This window comes from Zootoca vivipara, chromosome 17 (genome assembly GCF_963506605.1).
Source record: "Zootoca vivipara chromosome 17, rZooViv1.1, whole genome shotgun sequence".
In the NCBI taxonomy this organism is placed as follows: domain Eukaryota; kingdom Metazoa; phylum Chordata; class Lepidosauria; order Squamata; family Lacertidae; genus Zootoca; species Zootoca vivipara.
In genome coordinates, this window is record NC_083292.1 from 31,517,084 (window position 1) to 31,535,039 (window position 17,956).

Consider the following 17,956-nt stretch of genomic DNA (forward strand, 5'->3'; position numbering starts at 1 on the left):
TGTCTGGTGAAAGCTTTATACAGATAAGCGATTTCTGTTGGCTCCTGGCCCTGGCTGGTGGTTTCGATTTTTTCAGCCTGGGAAATCAGAAGCTGCTGAAGGAACTTATTATTCCAGCAGGACAGGATGTGTGGGCATCCAACTCCCAACACCACTTGCACTCCAGATTTGAGTGGCCAGTGAACAAGGTGGCTCCAGTGGGGGGGATCCCTCCCCCAAAGGCATTGCTGACCTTTGGGGCGAGTCGGATCAATTGCCCGGAGGGAATTGCTGCTTCATCTCGTCCCTCTTGTGAGGTTCAACATAAGAAGAGTCCTTCAGGATTAAGCCCAAGGCCCATCTAGTCCAGCATGTTGCTCTCACAGTGGCCAACCAGATGCTGATGGGAAACTGGGAAACAGGGCCTGAACGCAGCGGCAAAGGTCCCCACTTGCGATTCCCAGCAACTGGCATTCAGAGGCAGTCTGCTTCCTGACAGTAGAGGGAGAATGTGACCATGTAGACTTGTAGCCCTCTCCTCCATGAATTTCTCCCGTCCTCTTTTGAAGCCACCCAAGTGGGAGCAAGCAAGTTCCACAGTTTAACTAAGTGCTGTGTAAATAAGCTCTTCCTTCTGTCTGTACTGAATCTTCCAATAGGTGGGTGACCACGTGTTGAGATTCCTGCATTGCAGGGGGTTGGACTAGATGACCCTCGGGGTCCCTTCCAACTCTGCAATTCCAATATTTTATGATTCAGCTTCATTGGATAGCCTCAAGTTCTAGAATGATGAGAAAGGGAGCAAAAACATATTCCGATGCACTTTCCCCACACCATGCATAAGCTTATACAGCTCTATCATGTCCTCCCTTACTCGCCTCTCCTCCAAGCTTTAAACCAGGGGTCCCCAAACTACGGCCCCCGGGCCGGATGCGGCCCAATCGGCCTTCCAATCCGGCCCGCGACGACCCCCGCCGCCCGCTGCCGCCGCCCGCTCTCACGGCGCGCGGCGCAGCGACAATAAAAAAAATCGGCAAAAAATCGCCGAAAATCCTTTGTGCGCATGCGTACAGGCCTCTCCCGACCCGGAAGAGGTCATTTCTGGTGCACTTCCGGGTCGGGGGAGGCCCATACGCATGCGCACAAGCGATTTTCGGCTATTTTTTTCCGCCCGTGTGCGTGTGCGCATGCGCACGGGCGCGCACTCCCCCGCCCTCCGGCCCGCTGCGCGCGCACTCCCCTGCCGTCCGGCCCACCGCGCGGGCGGCGCGGCGGGCACCGGCCCGCTGCTCGGTAAGTCTGGGGACCCCTGCTTTAAACCTCCCAAATGTCATAACCTTTCTTCATAGGGGGATTTTGTGGTAGATGGAGCCCTTTGAGACTGATGGGGCAGAACGCAGGGAAACCAACAGTAGGCTGAGCAAAAGGCAATAGGCGGCAGGCCTGGAGTAACTAAAATAGGCACGTGCTTAGGGCATCAAGGGAAGGGGAGCGCCACAGACATTTTCCATTGCCAGTAACGGTCATAAATTGATCAGCTGAGTGTTGAAGTATATCCCAATAGAACAACTATGCAGCGAGGCAAGCTGGACGTCTCATCTCTACTAAGTACAGAAGCAGGTGTGTTACGTAATATTAGTTTTGAGGATCTGATCAAGGACTTTTGCAATTAGAAAATGTATATTCCCCTCCCCAATATAAAGTGGAAGATTACAAAAATAAACATTGTTTTCCATCTTACTGTAGGTTCTGTTTCATTTCGAAGAATACAATTTTATTTTAGTTTATTGTTTATATTTTGAAATAGAAATACATGAGGGAACCAAAATCTTTTAAGTGCTTAGGGCAGGCATCCCCAAACTGCGGCCCTCCAGATGTTTTGGCCTACAACTCCCATGATCCCTAGCTAACAGGACCAGTGGTTGGGGAAGATGGGAAATGTAGTCTAAAACATCTGGAGGGCCGAAGTTTGGGGATGCCTGGCTTAGGGTCTCTAAAGGTATTGATCTGGCCCTGATAAGTGGAGCCTCCTTGCTGAGTTCTGCAAGGGTCAACACTGAGACTAAGGAGGAGGAAGCCGACAGGCCAGGCCACCCCCCTGGACTGGGGCAGCACAACATTTGCCCTAATGTACCTGCCTTTACCGGAGGAATTGCTACAGCTCCTTGATCATTTTTCTAAACATTTCCCAGAACATACAGCTTGGCAAGAGGCACATGTTGAACCCAGCGAAGGCTGACCTCAGCTATTGATCAGCTTCTTGGGCAATACTTTAAGCTACTGGAAACTAGTTCCTGAGACCCTGGCTGCAATTTTTTAAGAAAGCTGAAATGGATTTTTCTTGAGGCTCACATCTGCCCAGAAGACACGCCCTCTTCCCTGGAAGCCCTGATCTCCACTCCTAGAAGCTGGGAGGGAAGGAGTAGTTATGCAGCGATGAAGGGAATGCCGTCTGGTGTGGAAAACAGGGTGTCGGTGACACCAGGCTTGTCCCTTGTCCCCAAGGTGTTCAATATGGCCAAGCCACCGGGTACTTCCACCAGGTATAGCCAGCTATAGCAGATTTGAGTCTGTGAACTGTTGCCTTGATACAGGGAGGCAGGTTTGTAAATGCATGGGATTTTATAGATCAAGAATTGGGAGTCTTTTTTTAGCTCAGGGGCCGCATTCCCTTCCAAGGGCCATGTGTTGATGGTGGGTGGGGCAAGAGATGAAAGCGGACAGAGCAATGAATGTTAATTTTTGTACTCTTGTTAATAATAATTTTAAAAAAGCAAGTGGTTTCTACACTCTCCTCTCTGTCCTGGGAAACAAGAAAATTCATCATTCAATGGCATATTCCAGTTAGGAGAAAACACACAGAGAGGGAGTGAAGCACGGTAGGCTGTGTGGCCCATAGAGTCTCCTAAGGGCCAGGCATAGGGGCTGGGGGGGCCCCCTACATTTGGCCACTAGGCTTGATATTTCCATTCCTGTTAGAGATGCTTAGGTATGAATGGGGTATGAGAGAGGCATTTCAGAAACTGATTGGGCTTGGATGTGAAGCACTGTACAGTACAAGGGTTGCCAAAGTATGAGGGGGAAGAAATATCCCCTGGCGTCTGCTGCCATCAGTTCACAAACAAAAAAAAGCAGATTTAACTGTGAAGCTTGACTAAGATGACAGAAAGGTGAAGGAGGGGACAAGAGGAAAAACAGGGTTGCATGTCCGCAGTGGTTTCTTAATTCTTCGGAGACTCTCAGCTTTCATTTTTTTTTAAATCACCTTATGTGGGTGATGCTTGCTGAAATCTCCCCAAAACAGGAAGTTCCCATGGAGCTCAATGTGACTTCCTTCTGAATAGTCACACACATAGGCTTGCACTGTGAATAATATTCCCAGTACCTCGTGGCAAGTCACCAGCGCCTGCCTAAGCTTTGTCCTCCTGTCCATGAGTGGAAAACAAAAAATACCCCACAAGACATTACGCAAAAAAGAAGCAACTATGCACACACATTTGACATATTTGCATTATTTGAGCAAGTTGCAGAATTCACTTTGTACTGGTGCAGGATTTGGCATGCCTGGGCACAGAATTTAAGGCTTGTGTGTTTGTTTGTGTTTGTAGAACACACCACCTTAGGAGAGGCAGGAGAGGCCAAAGTGGCAGGGGTAGCTAGAGACATTGTCTACGGTGGAGATGGAAGCTATGGAGACCCCATAAAGTGGCCTTCAGCAACTGGGGTGCCTTTCAGATGTTTTGGACTCCAACTCCCATCTCAGCCCTGATGGGCATTGTAGTCCAAAACATCCAAATGGCACCCAGCTCCTGAAGAACGCAATAACAGCTCAGTCAACAGAGCAGGGATGGGGAACTTGTCAGGTCCTCCTGATGTAGCTAGACTACATATCCCATCAGCCCTGCCCCTGACCAATAGTCATACCAGCTGAGTGGCTGATGGGAGCTGGAGTCCAAGAGCCCCTGGAGGACCACCCTGCATTACAGAGGGGTCAATCATGACATCTTAAGGCAGGCCGAGGTACAAATGAGATGAAGCAGTGGAAGTCAACATGTTTATTGAGTGGTCAGCATGCAAGTTGCTGGAACAGCCACCAACACATGCAAACTGAGGCGGACACAGCACAGAAACACTCAAGAGCTCATGGGGAACAGGAACCAGCCCCTCCCCAGGATCAGGCCCCTGGCTTGGCAAGGGCTGCTGTCCTTCCTAGAAAGAAGGGGTGGTGTGGTGGTGGGGCTCCTGATGTCGTTGCACTCCAGGCCCCATCAGTCCTAGAGGGCCAACAGCATCAGAGTTGAAGGGAGCTGGAGACCAGCAATGTCCAGAAGGCCATAGATTCCCCCATCCCTGATTCAAAGAAAAATGCTATGATTGGGGGAAGAACACATCAGCGGGAGGCGAGACACAGGAATCCTTATCCTTGCTTCCAGCTGTTTACAACTTTTTCTTCCAAAGAATTGCAGCAAGGGCTACTAGAGGCTTAACCTCCTTGCACCCTTTCCCTTCTCATAGTCAGGCATAAGCAGGTGCCGATATACGTGCATAAAATACAAATTCACAATACAAATGTAAATCTTGTAATTTTCATACACATAATCTGTTAATGCTTCCATATTCATGTTTAAAGATCCATTACCTCTGACAGGATTTCATTGTCAATTGGATTCAATTGGATTATATTTGGGGATCCTCTTTCCTCTGTTTTGTTGTTGTTGTTTGTTTTCTGCTCCTGTGGGTGGGGATGTGGCTCAGGAACTGTTACAGTAGTGTTGTGATTGCTCTCTTAAGAAACTGGTTTTATTAAGTGGAAGATTAAAGGTGGCTAAAATGGGGGGGGAATCAAAGGGATTAACTTTTGGATTTCACTTAGGTCCCCCTCCCAACACCAATCAACATCATTCAAGCACTCTTGTTATAGGAGAGAGCAGTCAGACTATAAGACAAATGTTGCCAGGGAGGGGGGGGAGCATTTTTTGGGGGGGGGGCAGAGCAGCCAGCAGGGGAAAGCAAAGGGGGCTTTTTCACCAGTAGGAAGCTGCAGCATTCAATGAAGAAACGTTTTTAAAGAGGGAGGGCACCGAAATAAAAGGCATTTCCCCAGCAGTAGGAAGGTGAGGGGGGAGGCGGGGATAGCAGCAGTTGTGAATCAAGTCTCTTCTCACTGGAGACAGAGTGTGCCTTCCATGCTGGGGGTCAAGAACAGGGAGCTCATCCTTAATAAATAAAAGAGTTCCAGGGCAGCATGTCCATAGATGGGCAGGGGAGTGGCAGTCAAAGGCTTCAGCATCTGTGACCAATCGAGTTTGGCCGAGTCCTTCTAGCTCCTCCCACGCCCCACGGAAGCACTGCCAATGTCTCAGTGGCCAAATGGAGCCCAGTCACACCTCGATGCTGGGGTCGGAGCCCAGGCCCTGCTTTTGCAACAACTCCTCTTGTTTCATCTTGGGCTTTTCGGTCCGGGTGTGCCAGACGAGCACCTGCAAGATCAAAAGATGTGTTTAGGTTTCATTTCTCTACTATTGGTCCCCGAGTTTGCTTGAGTTTTCCTCTTCCCACCCCACCCCTTTTCCTTTTCAAACATGTATTGTTTCAGGGGCAAACATACAAAGATTTCCCACTCACAGAGGCTACCACCGTCAACCATTATGTGGGGAAGAGCAGTAGGACCATCTGCCCTTGGGGGTGACCGTACCAACGGCGCTAAATTGCTTCTCGACATCTCAAAAAGGAACTTCTCAATGGGAGTCAGGCCTGCCTCGTCCGAGACAAACCGCCTTAAAATAGCTGCTGCAAACTTCCTGCTGCTTGAGGAAGTGAAACCCTGTATTAATGAATGCCGTGCACACACACTCTCCCCTTGTCCTGGTCATCTGCTAAAACATTGGTCAGAATTCAAGGCAGCCTTCCCTGACCTGGTGTGCTCCAGATATTTTGGACACCAACTCACAACAGCCAGAGGCAGAACAGAGGAGCTGAGGGAAGTTGCAGTCCAGGAATGGGAAGCCTGTGGTCTTCTATATGTTGATGGACTCCAACTTCCATCAGCCCCAGCCAGCATGGCTAATGATAAATAGCTGGAGGGACCTGTAGTCTCCATGTCCCAACCAATCAGGGATCACATTATTAAATGCACTTACAGAGGTGTAAAGCAGAGATGGGGAGCTCATGGCCCTCCAGCTGTTGTTTTACTCCAATTCCCATCAGCACCAGCCAGTGTGGCCAATTATCAGGCCTGGTGGGGTTGTAGTCCAGCAACATCTAGAGCAGGCACCCCCCCCAAACTGTGGCCCTCCAGATGTTTTGGCCTACAATTCCCATGATCCCTAGCTAACAGGACCAGTGGTTGGGGAAGATGGGAATTGTAGTCCAAAACATCTGGAGGGCTGAAGTTTGGGGGTGCCTGATCTAGAGGGTCACAGGTTCCTCATCCCTGCGGCGGTCAAAAATATTGCCAGGTTGGAAATAGCTGCTGTCTAGGAGACTGTGGCTCCTAGGCTGCTGCCACCCTCCTTTTTCATCAGAGATTGGCATCTGTGGGGGACTCAATAGAATCATAGAATTGGAAGGGACCCTGAAAATCATCTAATCCAACCCACTACAATGCAGGAATCTCAACACATGGTCTCCCATCCAATTTGAAACCATACCAGACCCTGCTTAGCTTTGCAAATGTGCTAGCAGTTTTACTGGTGTCTGCCAACCTGCTCACCTTGGTGCAGTTGTCAGCTTTAGGCTCCAGCTCCTCAATCGACACCAGTGACTGCAGCAGGCTGCTCTCCAGGTAGCCGCGCTCGGCCAGCAAGTCAAAGTGAGCTTCCCGATTGGCCAGGAGCAGATCGAGGGCCACGGCAAAGCCGGCCATGTCCATGGGGAAGGGTCGGTTGGGCTTCCAGGCTGTGTAGAAACCCACCACTTTGCCGTTCTCCACCAGGGGGCGCTCAAAGCGGAGGCCTCCCACCAGGCCGACGGGCCACACCGAGACGCGCTTGGTGGAGCGGATCTGGTTGGGGACAGGGTGGAGCAAAGAAGGAAAAAGAGGGAAAGCGTTTGATAAAACTGCTTTTAGAATGTTTCACTTTTCTGGAACACTTTCTTTAAAAACTGTGGCTGTGTTTGCAGCCCTGGGTGGGATATGAATTGAACGACAACAACAACACCTTCTGGAGACCAACGCTGCCTGCTTTATTTAACAATCTGTTTATTCCCATCTCTTGTGGTAACCTGGAACCTCTCCCCAATAAAGCACCGAAACAATCCTGCTCAACACATGCTAGTTTACCATGCTACCTTAGCCATGTCTACTTAGACAGAAATCTGGCAGAATTCACTGTGGGCTTCTATCATTTAAGTCACATAAGTTAGGACTTATGTATGTAAGGAGTAATTCCTTCTGTTCAACCCCCCACCCCCCACCAGCTGTGAGGCTTGTTACTTAGGCACCTATGTCCGTAGAAACTGACACAACTGCAGAATAGATAGATAGCGGAGTATCCATTTACTCCCACGGAATCCCACCCAAACTTTGTTAAATCTCTGGGAACATGGGAGCCAACACTTAGGGGCCAACGTCAGTGGCGTAGCAAGGGGGAGCGATGGGGGCGGGTCGCCCCGGGTGCCACCCTGGAGGGGGGGGAGACACTCGGCACGCCACTGGGGAACATTTTTTTAATTTTCTGTTGCATGAGATTTTTCAACTGTTCTTATACGTTCTTTCAATGCTGATTTCATATCTGAAGTTGGTTTTGTTCTGTAAGCTCTAGTTTTTCTGCAATTCATGTTTTTCACTTTTCGCCAGAGCCGCATAGGGGGGTGACAAAAAAAAAAATCGCACTGGGCACCAACTGGGCTTGCTACGCCTCTGGCCAAGGTCCCTATTCAAGTTGGCACCCCTGCCTGAGAAGAGCGGCTGATTGCAAAACCACTCTGAAAATTATAGCTCTGTAAAGGGGAATAGGGACCTCTTAGCAATTCCAAAAAAACCAAAAAAAACCAATGAACGACACCTCCCAGGATTCTTCGGGGGAAACCATGACAATTTAAAGTGGCACGATACGGCTTTAAATGTACAGTGCAGATGGGGGCTAAGTCAGAACTGATGGAAGATTTGTATTGTTAGTATCATCTGACGATGCTTCTTTCTCCTCCTCCCCATTATATTTGTTAAAATAAAAGGTTCTGTTTTTCAAAAGAAGGAGAAGAAGAAGAATATGTAACATTCTGGAATCTAGGAGAACTGCAATCCCCGCCCCCAATCTATTGCTCCCCTTCTTGCTGGCACTGACTTCGTCAAAGAGGCGCAGGCTATAGGTGTTGTCATCATCTGCAAAATACACCACTGCCTTCTTGCCCAGCTCGTGGTTTTCCCGCAGCCACTGCAGCGCCAGGTTCCGCTGCTCCACCCCCCGGGGCTTCAGCCAGTTGGGGTCGCTCTCCTTGCGCTTGTGCTCCTTGGGCGTCTCGGTATGCAGGTGTGTGAAGCGCAGGTGGCTCTGAGCCAGCAGCTCCGAGACCAGCTGCGTCTTGGCTGGCGCATCCTCGATCACAATCCAGTGCAGGTTCTTCACGTGCAGGAGGGTCTGCGACAGGCGCACCAGCTCCGCCTTCTGGACCAGCCTGGGGAGGAGGAGGAGGAGGAGGCCGGAGAGAAGGAAGCAGGTGAGAAATTGGGAAGACAGATTTAGAGGGAATCCAGCCACAGCTTTGGGAGGGGCATGCACAGTTTGGTAGCAGAGTGTTTCCTTTGCATGCAGAAGGTCTCGGGTTCAACCTCCAGGATCTCCAAGTAGGCCAAGAAATGTCCCTTGTCAGAAACCCCTGAAGAGTCACTGCTAATGGTCCGAACTTTGTATAAGGCAGCTTCCTAGGTTTCTATTTCACAGATTCTGCGTTTGTGGCCAATATCTGGTGAAAGACGTTATTCACTATCTATTAATCTGTCCTTTATACAGTGATCGAAGAAAGATTTCTGGAAGGAACGGCTCCGTATATTTGGAGCGACACTAACTGCTTTGGGACACATAAAGTGGCTCTTGGATTAGAAACGGAGAATTAGATAATGTTGCTATAAATTGTTTCGGGAGACTGGGAGGTTTAATCTGAAGTTGGGTTAGCTGGCGGTACTTCTGATTCTTCTTTCTTTATATTATCAGTGTTTGCTATTTATTTATTTCATAGAGCCATAGGGTTGGAGGGGGCCACAATGACCATTTGGTCCAACCCCCTGCAACACAGGAATCAACATTTGTATTTTGGTACATTATAATGTAATTGCCATGGGCTTTGGACAGCACAATAAGTTTATTGGATATGGTCTATTCAGAACCACAAAGAGGGGAACCTCTGTTTATTTTTAGGGGAAAGGCCCTAACTCAGTTGTAGAGCCCCTGCTCTGCCTGCTAAAGGTTGGTGGTTTGATCTCCAGCATCTCAAGGCAGGGCCGGGAGAGACCCCTGCCTGAAAGCCAGGAGATCTGCTGCCACATAGAGACGGACAAACCAGTGGTCTGACTTGGTACATGGTAGCTTCCTGTGTCTTAAGGGAAGGGCTCTACCTCAGTGTCAGAGCATCTGTTTTTCATACAGAAGGTTCCAAGTTGAACCTCAGCTTCTACAGGTAGGGCTAGACATAGACTCCTGTATGAAAGCCTGCAGTCGCTGTCAGTCAAAGTGTAGACAACGCTGAGCTAGATGGGACCAGAGGGCAGTTTCCTATGCCCCTACGTCTCCTCTGATCAGCAGATCCTTCCCAGTTGCTGAACTATGATCCTGAACTGACACTGCCCCCTACCTCCAAGGATCTGGCAGACACCTTACCTAGCGTAGGTGGGCGTGACGGCATAAATGACCGGCAAGGCTTGTTCTGCTGGCTCTGGGACTTTTTCCCGCCCCTGGAGCCGCTTCAGCTCATTCTGCAGCTGGGACAGCTTTTTCTCCTTGGCATGGATGAGGTCGCTGGCTGACTTCAGGTGCTGGGTGCAGTCACAGGGCTGTCCTGAAGCCAGAGGGAGGAACATCAGCACACAACTGCTGCAATAATATCCGTATATATACTGTATTGGCCTGAATATAAGCCTCACTCCCCCCCTCCCAATTCTGACCGTGAAAAGTTAAAGTGCAGCTTAAATTCGCAACCTTACAAAAATTGGCTTTTACCATATCGCTGCTGAAACAGACATACGGTAAAACGGAATGCCAATTTGCGAGCTTGAGACTGTTCATTTGCCATTTACAGGTGTGAGTGCCTGTGGAATTGTAGCAATTGAATAGCGATTTGCGATTGTACGGTAACTTTTGCGGGCTTGCAAGATCAAAGGCTTAAATTGGCTCGGAGTTACAATTCTATCAACCACAGCGATTTTCAGCCTGTAACCCAGTATTAAGGGAGTGGCTTATATTTGGATATTGTCTTTTTTCCTCCCACCCCCCCTTTGAATTTTAAAGGTGCAGCTTATTTGCGGGTGCAGCTTATATTCGGGCCAATACAGTATATATAAGAATTCTGAGAACTTAGCCCCTCACAGAGCTACAATTCCCAGAATCCTTAACAAGTTCCCAGGAGAAGAAGGGGAAGGAAGCCGTATGGTGTGGATATAGCCCTGAACAATGTAAGGTAGGGTGGAGGCAAAGGGTTACATTCTAAATCAGAAGTGGGGAACCTGTGGCTCTCCAGAAGATAATGTTGGACTTTAACTCCCATGAGCTTGACAGCATGGCCAATGGTCAGAGATGGGAGTTGTAGTTTAGAAGCACCTGGAGAATACCTACCCTATCCTAGACACATATCCCAACCAATCAGGGACCACATATCAAATGTACTTATAGATGTGTAAAGTTGGGAGTCCAGCAGTATCTGGAGGGCCCAGGAGAGTATAGCTCTATGCAGTAGAGCCTAGTCAAATCTTCTATATCTGTCGGCAGGCCATCATAAGACTACGACTGGATACAGACTTGGCTGTTTTAAACATCAAGTCAGGTGTTGTTTTTGTAACTCTTTACCCAGCAGTGCTAAATATCCAGCCTTAGGGAAGAGTTCTGAGAACTCAAAAGTTTGTTCATAATTTGCTTGGTCCTAAATAAAGGTATTGTCGCGGGTGACGCTGTGGGTTAAACCAGAGCCTAGGGCTTGCCGATCAGAAGGTCGGTGGTTCGAATCCCTGTGACGGGGTGAGCTCCCATTGTTTAGTCCCTGCTCCTGCCAACCTAGCAGTTCAAAAGCAAGTCAAAGTGCAAGTAGATAAATAGGTACCACTACTACAGCGGGAAGGTAAATGGCGTTTCCGTGTGCTGCTCTGGTTCGCCAGAAGCGGCTTTGTCATGATGGCCACATGACCTGGAAGCTATACGCCGGCTCCCTCGGCCAATAATGCGAGATGAGCGCGCAACCCCAGAGTCGGTCACGACTGGACCTAATGGTCAGGGGTCCCTTTACCTTTAAATAAGGGTATTGCCTGCTAATAAATATTGGAAATATCCTTACAGTGTGTTTAGTTGGAAGGCAGTTCCATCATGCCTGGTAGGGTTTAAGTCCTAGATAGTGTACCAATAATTGGGCATTGTTTTAGCTGGGAATGATTCTATGCAGAATTGATGCAGCTTAAATTTGCCAAGTCATGTTCAGATGCAGTATACATCAAAGAAGAAGAAGAAGAGTTTGGATTTGATATCCCGCTTTATCACTACCCGAAGGAGTCTGAAAGCGGCTAACATTCTCCTTTCCCTTCCTCCTCCACAACAAACACTCTGTGAGGTGAGTGGGGCTGAGAGACTTCAAAGAAGTGTGACTAGCCCAAGGTCACCCAGCAGCTGCATGTGGAGGAGTGGAGACACGAACCCGGTTCCCCAGATTACGAGTCTACCGCTCTTAACCACTACACCACACTGGCTCACAAAGCAGTGCTTTTTTCTGAAAAAAATGTTTAGGGGTACTCTCATTTTCCTACTCATATTGAAATACTGCCCCTCAATGAGGCCAAACTTAAATTCACAAAATGTTTAGGGGTATGCGTACTCCTGCGTCCCCTAGAAGAAAAGCACTGCATCAAAGTACCAGGTATCAGAGACAAACAACAATGGAGGACCACCACTGTCTTGCTGTCATTGTGAGCTCCCAGAACATCTGGCTAACTGTGGCTGGAAACAGAACACTAAATTAGACAGACTTTTGTCTGAAGCAGCAAGCGATGTTCATGTTCTAGCGCCTGAGTTTGTTTTTTCCCCTTCCCCCTTCCCTCCTCCCTCCCAATCCATGTTCCTTTTGTGTTGTGCCTTTTGGATTGTATGTCCACAGATAGGGACTGCTCTTATCATTGTTATTTGTAAGCCAAAAAAAACAATGATAGTTGATTACGGATGACGGTTGAACTGTGAGATAAAGAAGCTTTAAAGAAATAAAAACAAATATTCTCAGTACCCTGGTGATAATACTCTCTATTCTATCAGAAATCTCTAGAATACCCTCACCAGGGAAAAATGTTGGGTCTCCTCCTTGCTGGCCTTCAGGAAGGTCTCTAAATACCATTATAATCTAGATGCCTTTTAGATGGTTAATGGTGCTGGGTGATTTATCAGCTGCTGAATTTTTTATCAACTTTATTTGCCACCATTAATGTAAATATTGTATTTTGTGTGTGTGTGTGTAATCTCATAAGACACCTTACTGGATGGCTTTAAAAGAAGATTAAACAAATTCATGCAGGAAAAGGCTATTGATGGCTACCAGCTATTTTGGCTATGTCCTCCCTCCACTGTCAGAGGCAGTATACTTCTGAATACCAGTTGCTAAGAATCAGAAGTGGGGACAGTTGCTTTTGTGGTCAGGTTCTCCTTACATGCTTCTCATAGGCATCTGGTTGGCCACTGTGAGAACCAGGCGCTGGACTAGATGGGCCTTAGGCCTAATCCAGCCGGGCTTTTCTTAGGTTTGTACTGTTGTGCAGGCTATTGTAAAGTGCCTTGAGAGAGAAGTTATCACGAACGATGATTTACAAGTCCATTAAATAATAACAAGAGGACATCTCCATCCCTCCTTTGCCACTCACCCAGTTGCAGCAGCGCATACATCAGGCCGATCACCGACACCAGGAAATAGATGACAAACACGTTTTTCAATTTCACCTTCATGGCAGGCCCTGCAGAGATGAGCATCAAACAAAGGTCAACACATGGCTCTGTAGGTAAAAAATTAAGATACCACCCACACCATACATTTAAAGCACTCTTACGCCACTTTAATAGTCAGGGCTTCCCCCCAAAGAATCCTCAGTACTGTAATTTGCTAATGGTGCTGACATTACCGAGTTACAGTTTCCAGCACCCTTAACACACTGCAGGATTCTTCATGACAGTTAAATTGGTGGTGTAAACATGTACACAGAAGGACACTGTGCTTGCCACCCTAGCTGCTGCATTCTACACTAGTTGCAGCTTCCAGGGCAGCCCCACGTTGAGCGCATTACAGCAATCAAGACTTGAGGCTACCGATGTGTGAAACATGGTAGTAAGGCTATACCAGCCCAGGGATGGTTATTACTGGCACTCCAGCCAAAGCAGACACAAAAAGACACTCACAGGTACTGAAGCCACATGGGCTCCAGTGACAAAGACAACTCCAGGGAATACACACAGATGATGAACATGTTCATTTTGGGAGAGTGCTACCCTGTCCGGAGTAGGCAGGCATTCCAATCCAATTCCTAGAGCTGTAAACCGCTTGACACACAATATTTCTGTCTTGTTAGGATTCAGTTTCAGCTTACTGGCCCTTATCCAGCCAATCACTGGTTCTGGACTTGTACAGCCTCACCTGACTCCATTGTAACAGAGAAATAGAGCTGGGTGTCATCGGCGTGTTGATGGCACTGTGTTCCAAATCCTCAAACGGCTGCTCTCAATGGCTTCATATAGATAGCAACCAGAACCGGGAACCAGTTGCTAACCTGTAGCACTCTGCAGCATAATTGCCAGGGGGCCGAGATGCAGGGTTAGAAGCAGTGTTCCTACTCAGAGTGAACCTACTGAAATGAATAGGCATGGTAGGTTCATTCATTTCAGTGCATCTACTCTGAGCAGAACTGAGTTGGAGGCAACTCATAGTCACCCAATGCTACTCTCTGAAAGTAGTCCTGTATGTAGGATTGGAACCACTATAAAATGGTACTGCCAACTCGCAGGACAGAGAGATTAAGCAAGAGTAACATGGTCACACTTCCCTTGCCACTCGCCTGATAAAGGTGCAACCATGGGTGATTCAGTGCTAAAACCCGGTCTAAACCTAGATAGAAATATATTGAGATAGTTTTCTCAAAGGTGGGCCACCACTTGAGCCCCTTGCTGAGGAGGGGCATATTTGCAACCTGGAGGTAACTGTCAGAAAGCAGCAGATAAACAACCACCTTTTTAAAGCGGTAGTCGCCGTCACACAATAATGCACTTACAACACTCTGGACTCACCTGGTCAGCCTTCCCTGGCTAGCTCAAGGAAACCACATGTGTTTAGCCAAATGACTCAACGTACTTTGTCCACATCCTCAGGCCTCAAAAGCTGAACCTGATCCCATAAACCAGACTAGACAGTGCACTGGGCACTTCAACTGGACTTGTCATAACCATGCCATCTAAGTAATGCAAAAATGAGAGATTTTTTAAAAAGTTAATAAGGTTTTTTAAAAATATCACTTAACCATAAAAACCTCTAAGCAGTTTTCATAAATTATAAAGGGTTGCATACAGTGTTAGTCCTGCTCAGAGTAGGCCCACTGAAATTAATGAACATGACTATTGTTTTTAGTAGGTCTACTGTGAGTAAAACATTGTTGGATACAACTCAAAATACTATCCATAGAATCTGATGATAAAAACAAGTTAGCCTAATTTATTTTAAAAAGAAAAGCAGCAATTTAAAAATATATACTTTATAAAATAAAATAATGTCTTGATAATGCATGCCAGATTAACAGGTCTGAGTAGGCTTGCTTAAACAAAAAAGATTTTAGCTGGTGCCAAAAGCAGTACAGTGAAAGTGCCTGCTTAATATCAATGGGCAGGGAGTTCCAAAGTGTAGTTTTTCTCCTCAAAGTGCCTAGCAAATCTATCTCAGCAGCCTGCTTCACTGCTTACAGCTCCTGGGAATAACAAGGAGCAGCGTGGGCTCCACAGCATCAAATAAGGAACTCAGGAGCGATCCTGTCTGGACCCTCACATCTCATCATTCTTCAGAGACCAGGGTTGCCAGGTCTATCTAACTGTCCAAAAATCCCCAAGAGCCTTCAAGAATCCATCAAATCCCACTACAGTCTCTAGGTATAGAGCATCTTAATGGGTTTCCCATTTCTGTAGGGAGGAAATGTTGCCCTAAGTCCAAACCTTTACCAGGAAACCATCTGGCCAACGACGACAGGACAGTTTGAAGCCTGCAAGCTACGCAAATGCCTTTGGAGTTGCGGAGATGGCATCTGAGCACATATAGAGTGTCTTTACGTCTCTCTCTATCATGCACACTCCTAGGAAGAGAGCAAGGGCTTGCTGGCTTGTGGGATGCAAACACTCCTAAGCCCCTGCAACCTCTTATTTTAGGAACCCCAAACCCTGATGAGATCTCTCTCCCTCCTTGTATGCTAAAGCCCCTCCCCTTCCCCTTGCAGTTACTGTGCAACCTTCAGCACTGCAGCATCATGGAGGCTCTGGCAACCCCTTTAAGCAGAGCCTCTCCATCTTTTCCTAGCAACGCAGCAGCAACCCCACGCCGACGCCCCTATCCCCCGTTCAACACCCCCCCCCCCGTCTCCCGGCATGGGAAGGGAGACGGTGTGACACCGTTGCTATGGCGACGGAGCAAAGGCCGGTGCTCACCACGCTTCTGCTACTGCCACCCGAGGCGAAGGAGGGAGAAGGGTTACGGGGACTAGGATCCTCAGCTGCTCAAAGCCCCCTTCATCGTATCCGGGGTCCCCACGGAGTCCCCCGCGCCGGCCAACCCAGCACTTCCGGTCCAGCCGCTTTTATCGTCCTTCAGAGGTCCCTTCTCGTGTAGGCTCCCCCGGTGCAGCTATTCCCCGTCTGGCCCGTTCCCCCCACCTCCTGATTGCTTCATGCCTTTTCTTCTGAAATGTTGAAATACGTTGAAATGTTTTCCCTAGCTTCAGGTACACTCCGTTTTGTTCTCTTCTGCTTATAGCTGTTTCGTTTTGTTGTAGAAATTAATAAAAGCCACTCTTTGTCCTTATACCCGATATAGAGAAATTGAGGCTCCAAATCGGTAGGAGTAAGGAAACAGAGACCGACTCTAGAGACAAAGTCGAAGCAAAACGGCGATTACGCCCGATCCTTTATTGCAAAGATAAAGACTGTTGCAACAGGGTTCCCCACTCTCCGCGTGTGGAAAGAAAGAGAACCCCGAACAAAAAAAACAAAGCATACATTTATACCCCCTTTTTCGTCATAGAGTGGTCAAAAAAAGTCACGAAGAGGGATGGTACAATTGACAGGTAAGTGTTTGACAAAGGGTTGCTGTTTTGATTTTAGAAAAGTAGGTGGCATCCTGCCTACGTGTCGAATGACCACCATTCATTCGACACGTAGGCAAATGGAAAATGAAAATGGAAAGCGTAATGCTGGTGGTCAACAAAAGAGGTTTAAAGACTGTCTGAAGGCAAATCTTTAAAAATGTAATATAAACACAGACAACTGGGAAACACTGGCCTGCGAGCGCTCCAGTTGGAGAACAGCCTTTACCAACGGTGTCATGGGCTTTGAAGAAACTCGATCTCAGGACGCAAGGGAGAAACGTGCTAAGAGGAAGGCACGCTTGGCAAATCCACACTGTGATCAACTCCTGCCTGGAAACCAATGTCCCCACTGTGGAAGGACATGTGGATCCAGAATTGGCCTCCACAGTCACTTACAGACCCATTGTTAAAATCGTGTTTATGGAAGACAATCTTACTCGGCTACGAGTGATCGCCAAAGAAGACATGTCGAATGCAAACATGTTGACAATAGGGTGGGCGAGTTTAATTCATTTTTCATATAAGTTTCCAGATAGGGTGACCGCGTGTCTTACTTTCCTGTTTGAAGGGCTGTCAAGAGGACAGAGCTTCAACTCCCAGCACCCTGCACTTTAAATAGTGTGGATGTGACCCAAATCCAGATTAAAGAGAATGTACCCTATGAAGGGAGAGGACTTGAACTTGCGCATCTAGTTAGCACCGCTACTTGGGACAGTGGATGGAGGTCCCAGTGGATGGCACAGAGGTCACCTGGTCACAGTCTTGCTCCCCATGACAGTGAGTTATATTGCATTTCTATTTAAATTAGAGCAAAATGTTTCTCTAAATTGGCCATTTTTATGCAAACCAGTGTCCTTTTTTGGCGGGGAGGTGACATGCTTAAGTAAAAATAGCACACAAGGTCTTGCAGAGCCTTAAAAGATTTAGCAAATTAATTATGGTCACATTTGTGGACTAGATAACACTTCCTCAGATCAGACGCTTGTTTTCTTAATCCTTCTTTCTGTCTTTCTCATTCATACATTTATATCCCAGCTCTCCAAGGAGCTCAAGGTAGCATACAGGATTCTCCCCATACTTATTTAATCCTATGAAGTTATGGTTGAGAGGCTGTGACTGGCCTAAGGTCACCAAGCGAGAGCTCCCTGACCAACTGGTGATTTGAACCCTGGTCTCTCCGGTCATAGTCTGACAGTCTAACCACTACACTACATAAGGTTTTGGCATAAGGTGTTTTATTGTCACATAATTATGGGGAGATCCAATATGGATTATGTAAAGGTGGATGACCACTGGGTGCAGACTTTGCCCATGCAAATTCAACAGAGAAAACAAGAAAGGTTCTATGGGATAGGAATTGTAGCCATACCTACCAATTCATCCCACAAGGTCTAAGGCAGGGAACCTGTGAGCCTCTACATGTGAGCCTCTTCTACAGCAGGGAAGGAAACATGGTGCACTTTCAGATGCTAT

General features: G+C 47.6%; 1 protein-coding gene across 3 annotated transcripts; it reads right to left on the reverse strand.

Moving 5' to 3' along the window:
* Positions 1-4,960: 4,960 nt before the first annotated feature.
* Positions 4,961-16,027, reverse strand: B3GAT3 (beta-1,3-glucuronyltransferase 3). 3 transcript variants are annotated; one of them, XM_035097844.2, is made up of 8 exons: positions 15,828-16,027; positions 15,342-15,478; positions 14,430-14,593; positions 13,019-13,108; positions 9,795-9,972; positions 8,265-8,595; positions 6,692-6,982; positions 4,961-5,459 (listed from the first exon to the last, which is right to left on the reverse strand). In XM_035097844.2, exons 4-8 carry the CDS (start codon positions 13,098-13,100, stop codon positions 5,361-5,363), a joined length of 981 nt encoding a protein of 326 aa, XP_034953735.1. In that variant the 5' UTR covers positions 13,101-13,108; positions 14,430-14,593; positions 15,342-15,478; positions 15,828-16,027; the 3' UTR covers positions 4,961-5,360. The 3 variants fall into 3 exon arrangements, with proteins under 3 accessions (XP_034953735.1, XP_034953734.1, XP_060125400.1); XM_035097843.2 differs by lacking the exon at positions 15,342-15,478; XM_060269417.1 differs by lacking the exon at positions 15,828-16,027 and having other exon boundaries at positions 15,342-15,665.
* Between the last annotated feature and the right edge of the window lie 1,929 nt (positions 16,028-17,956).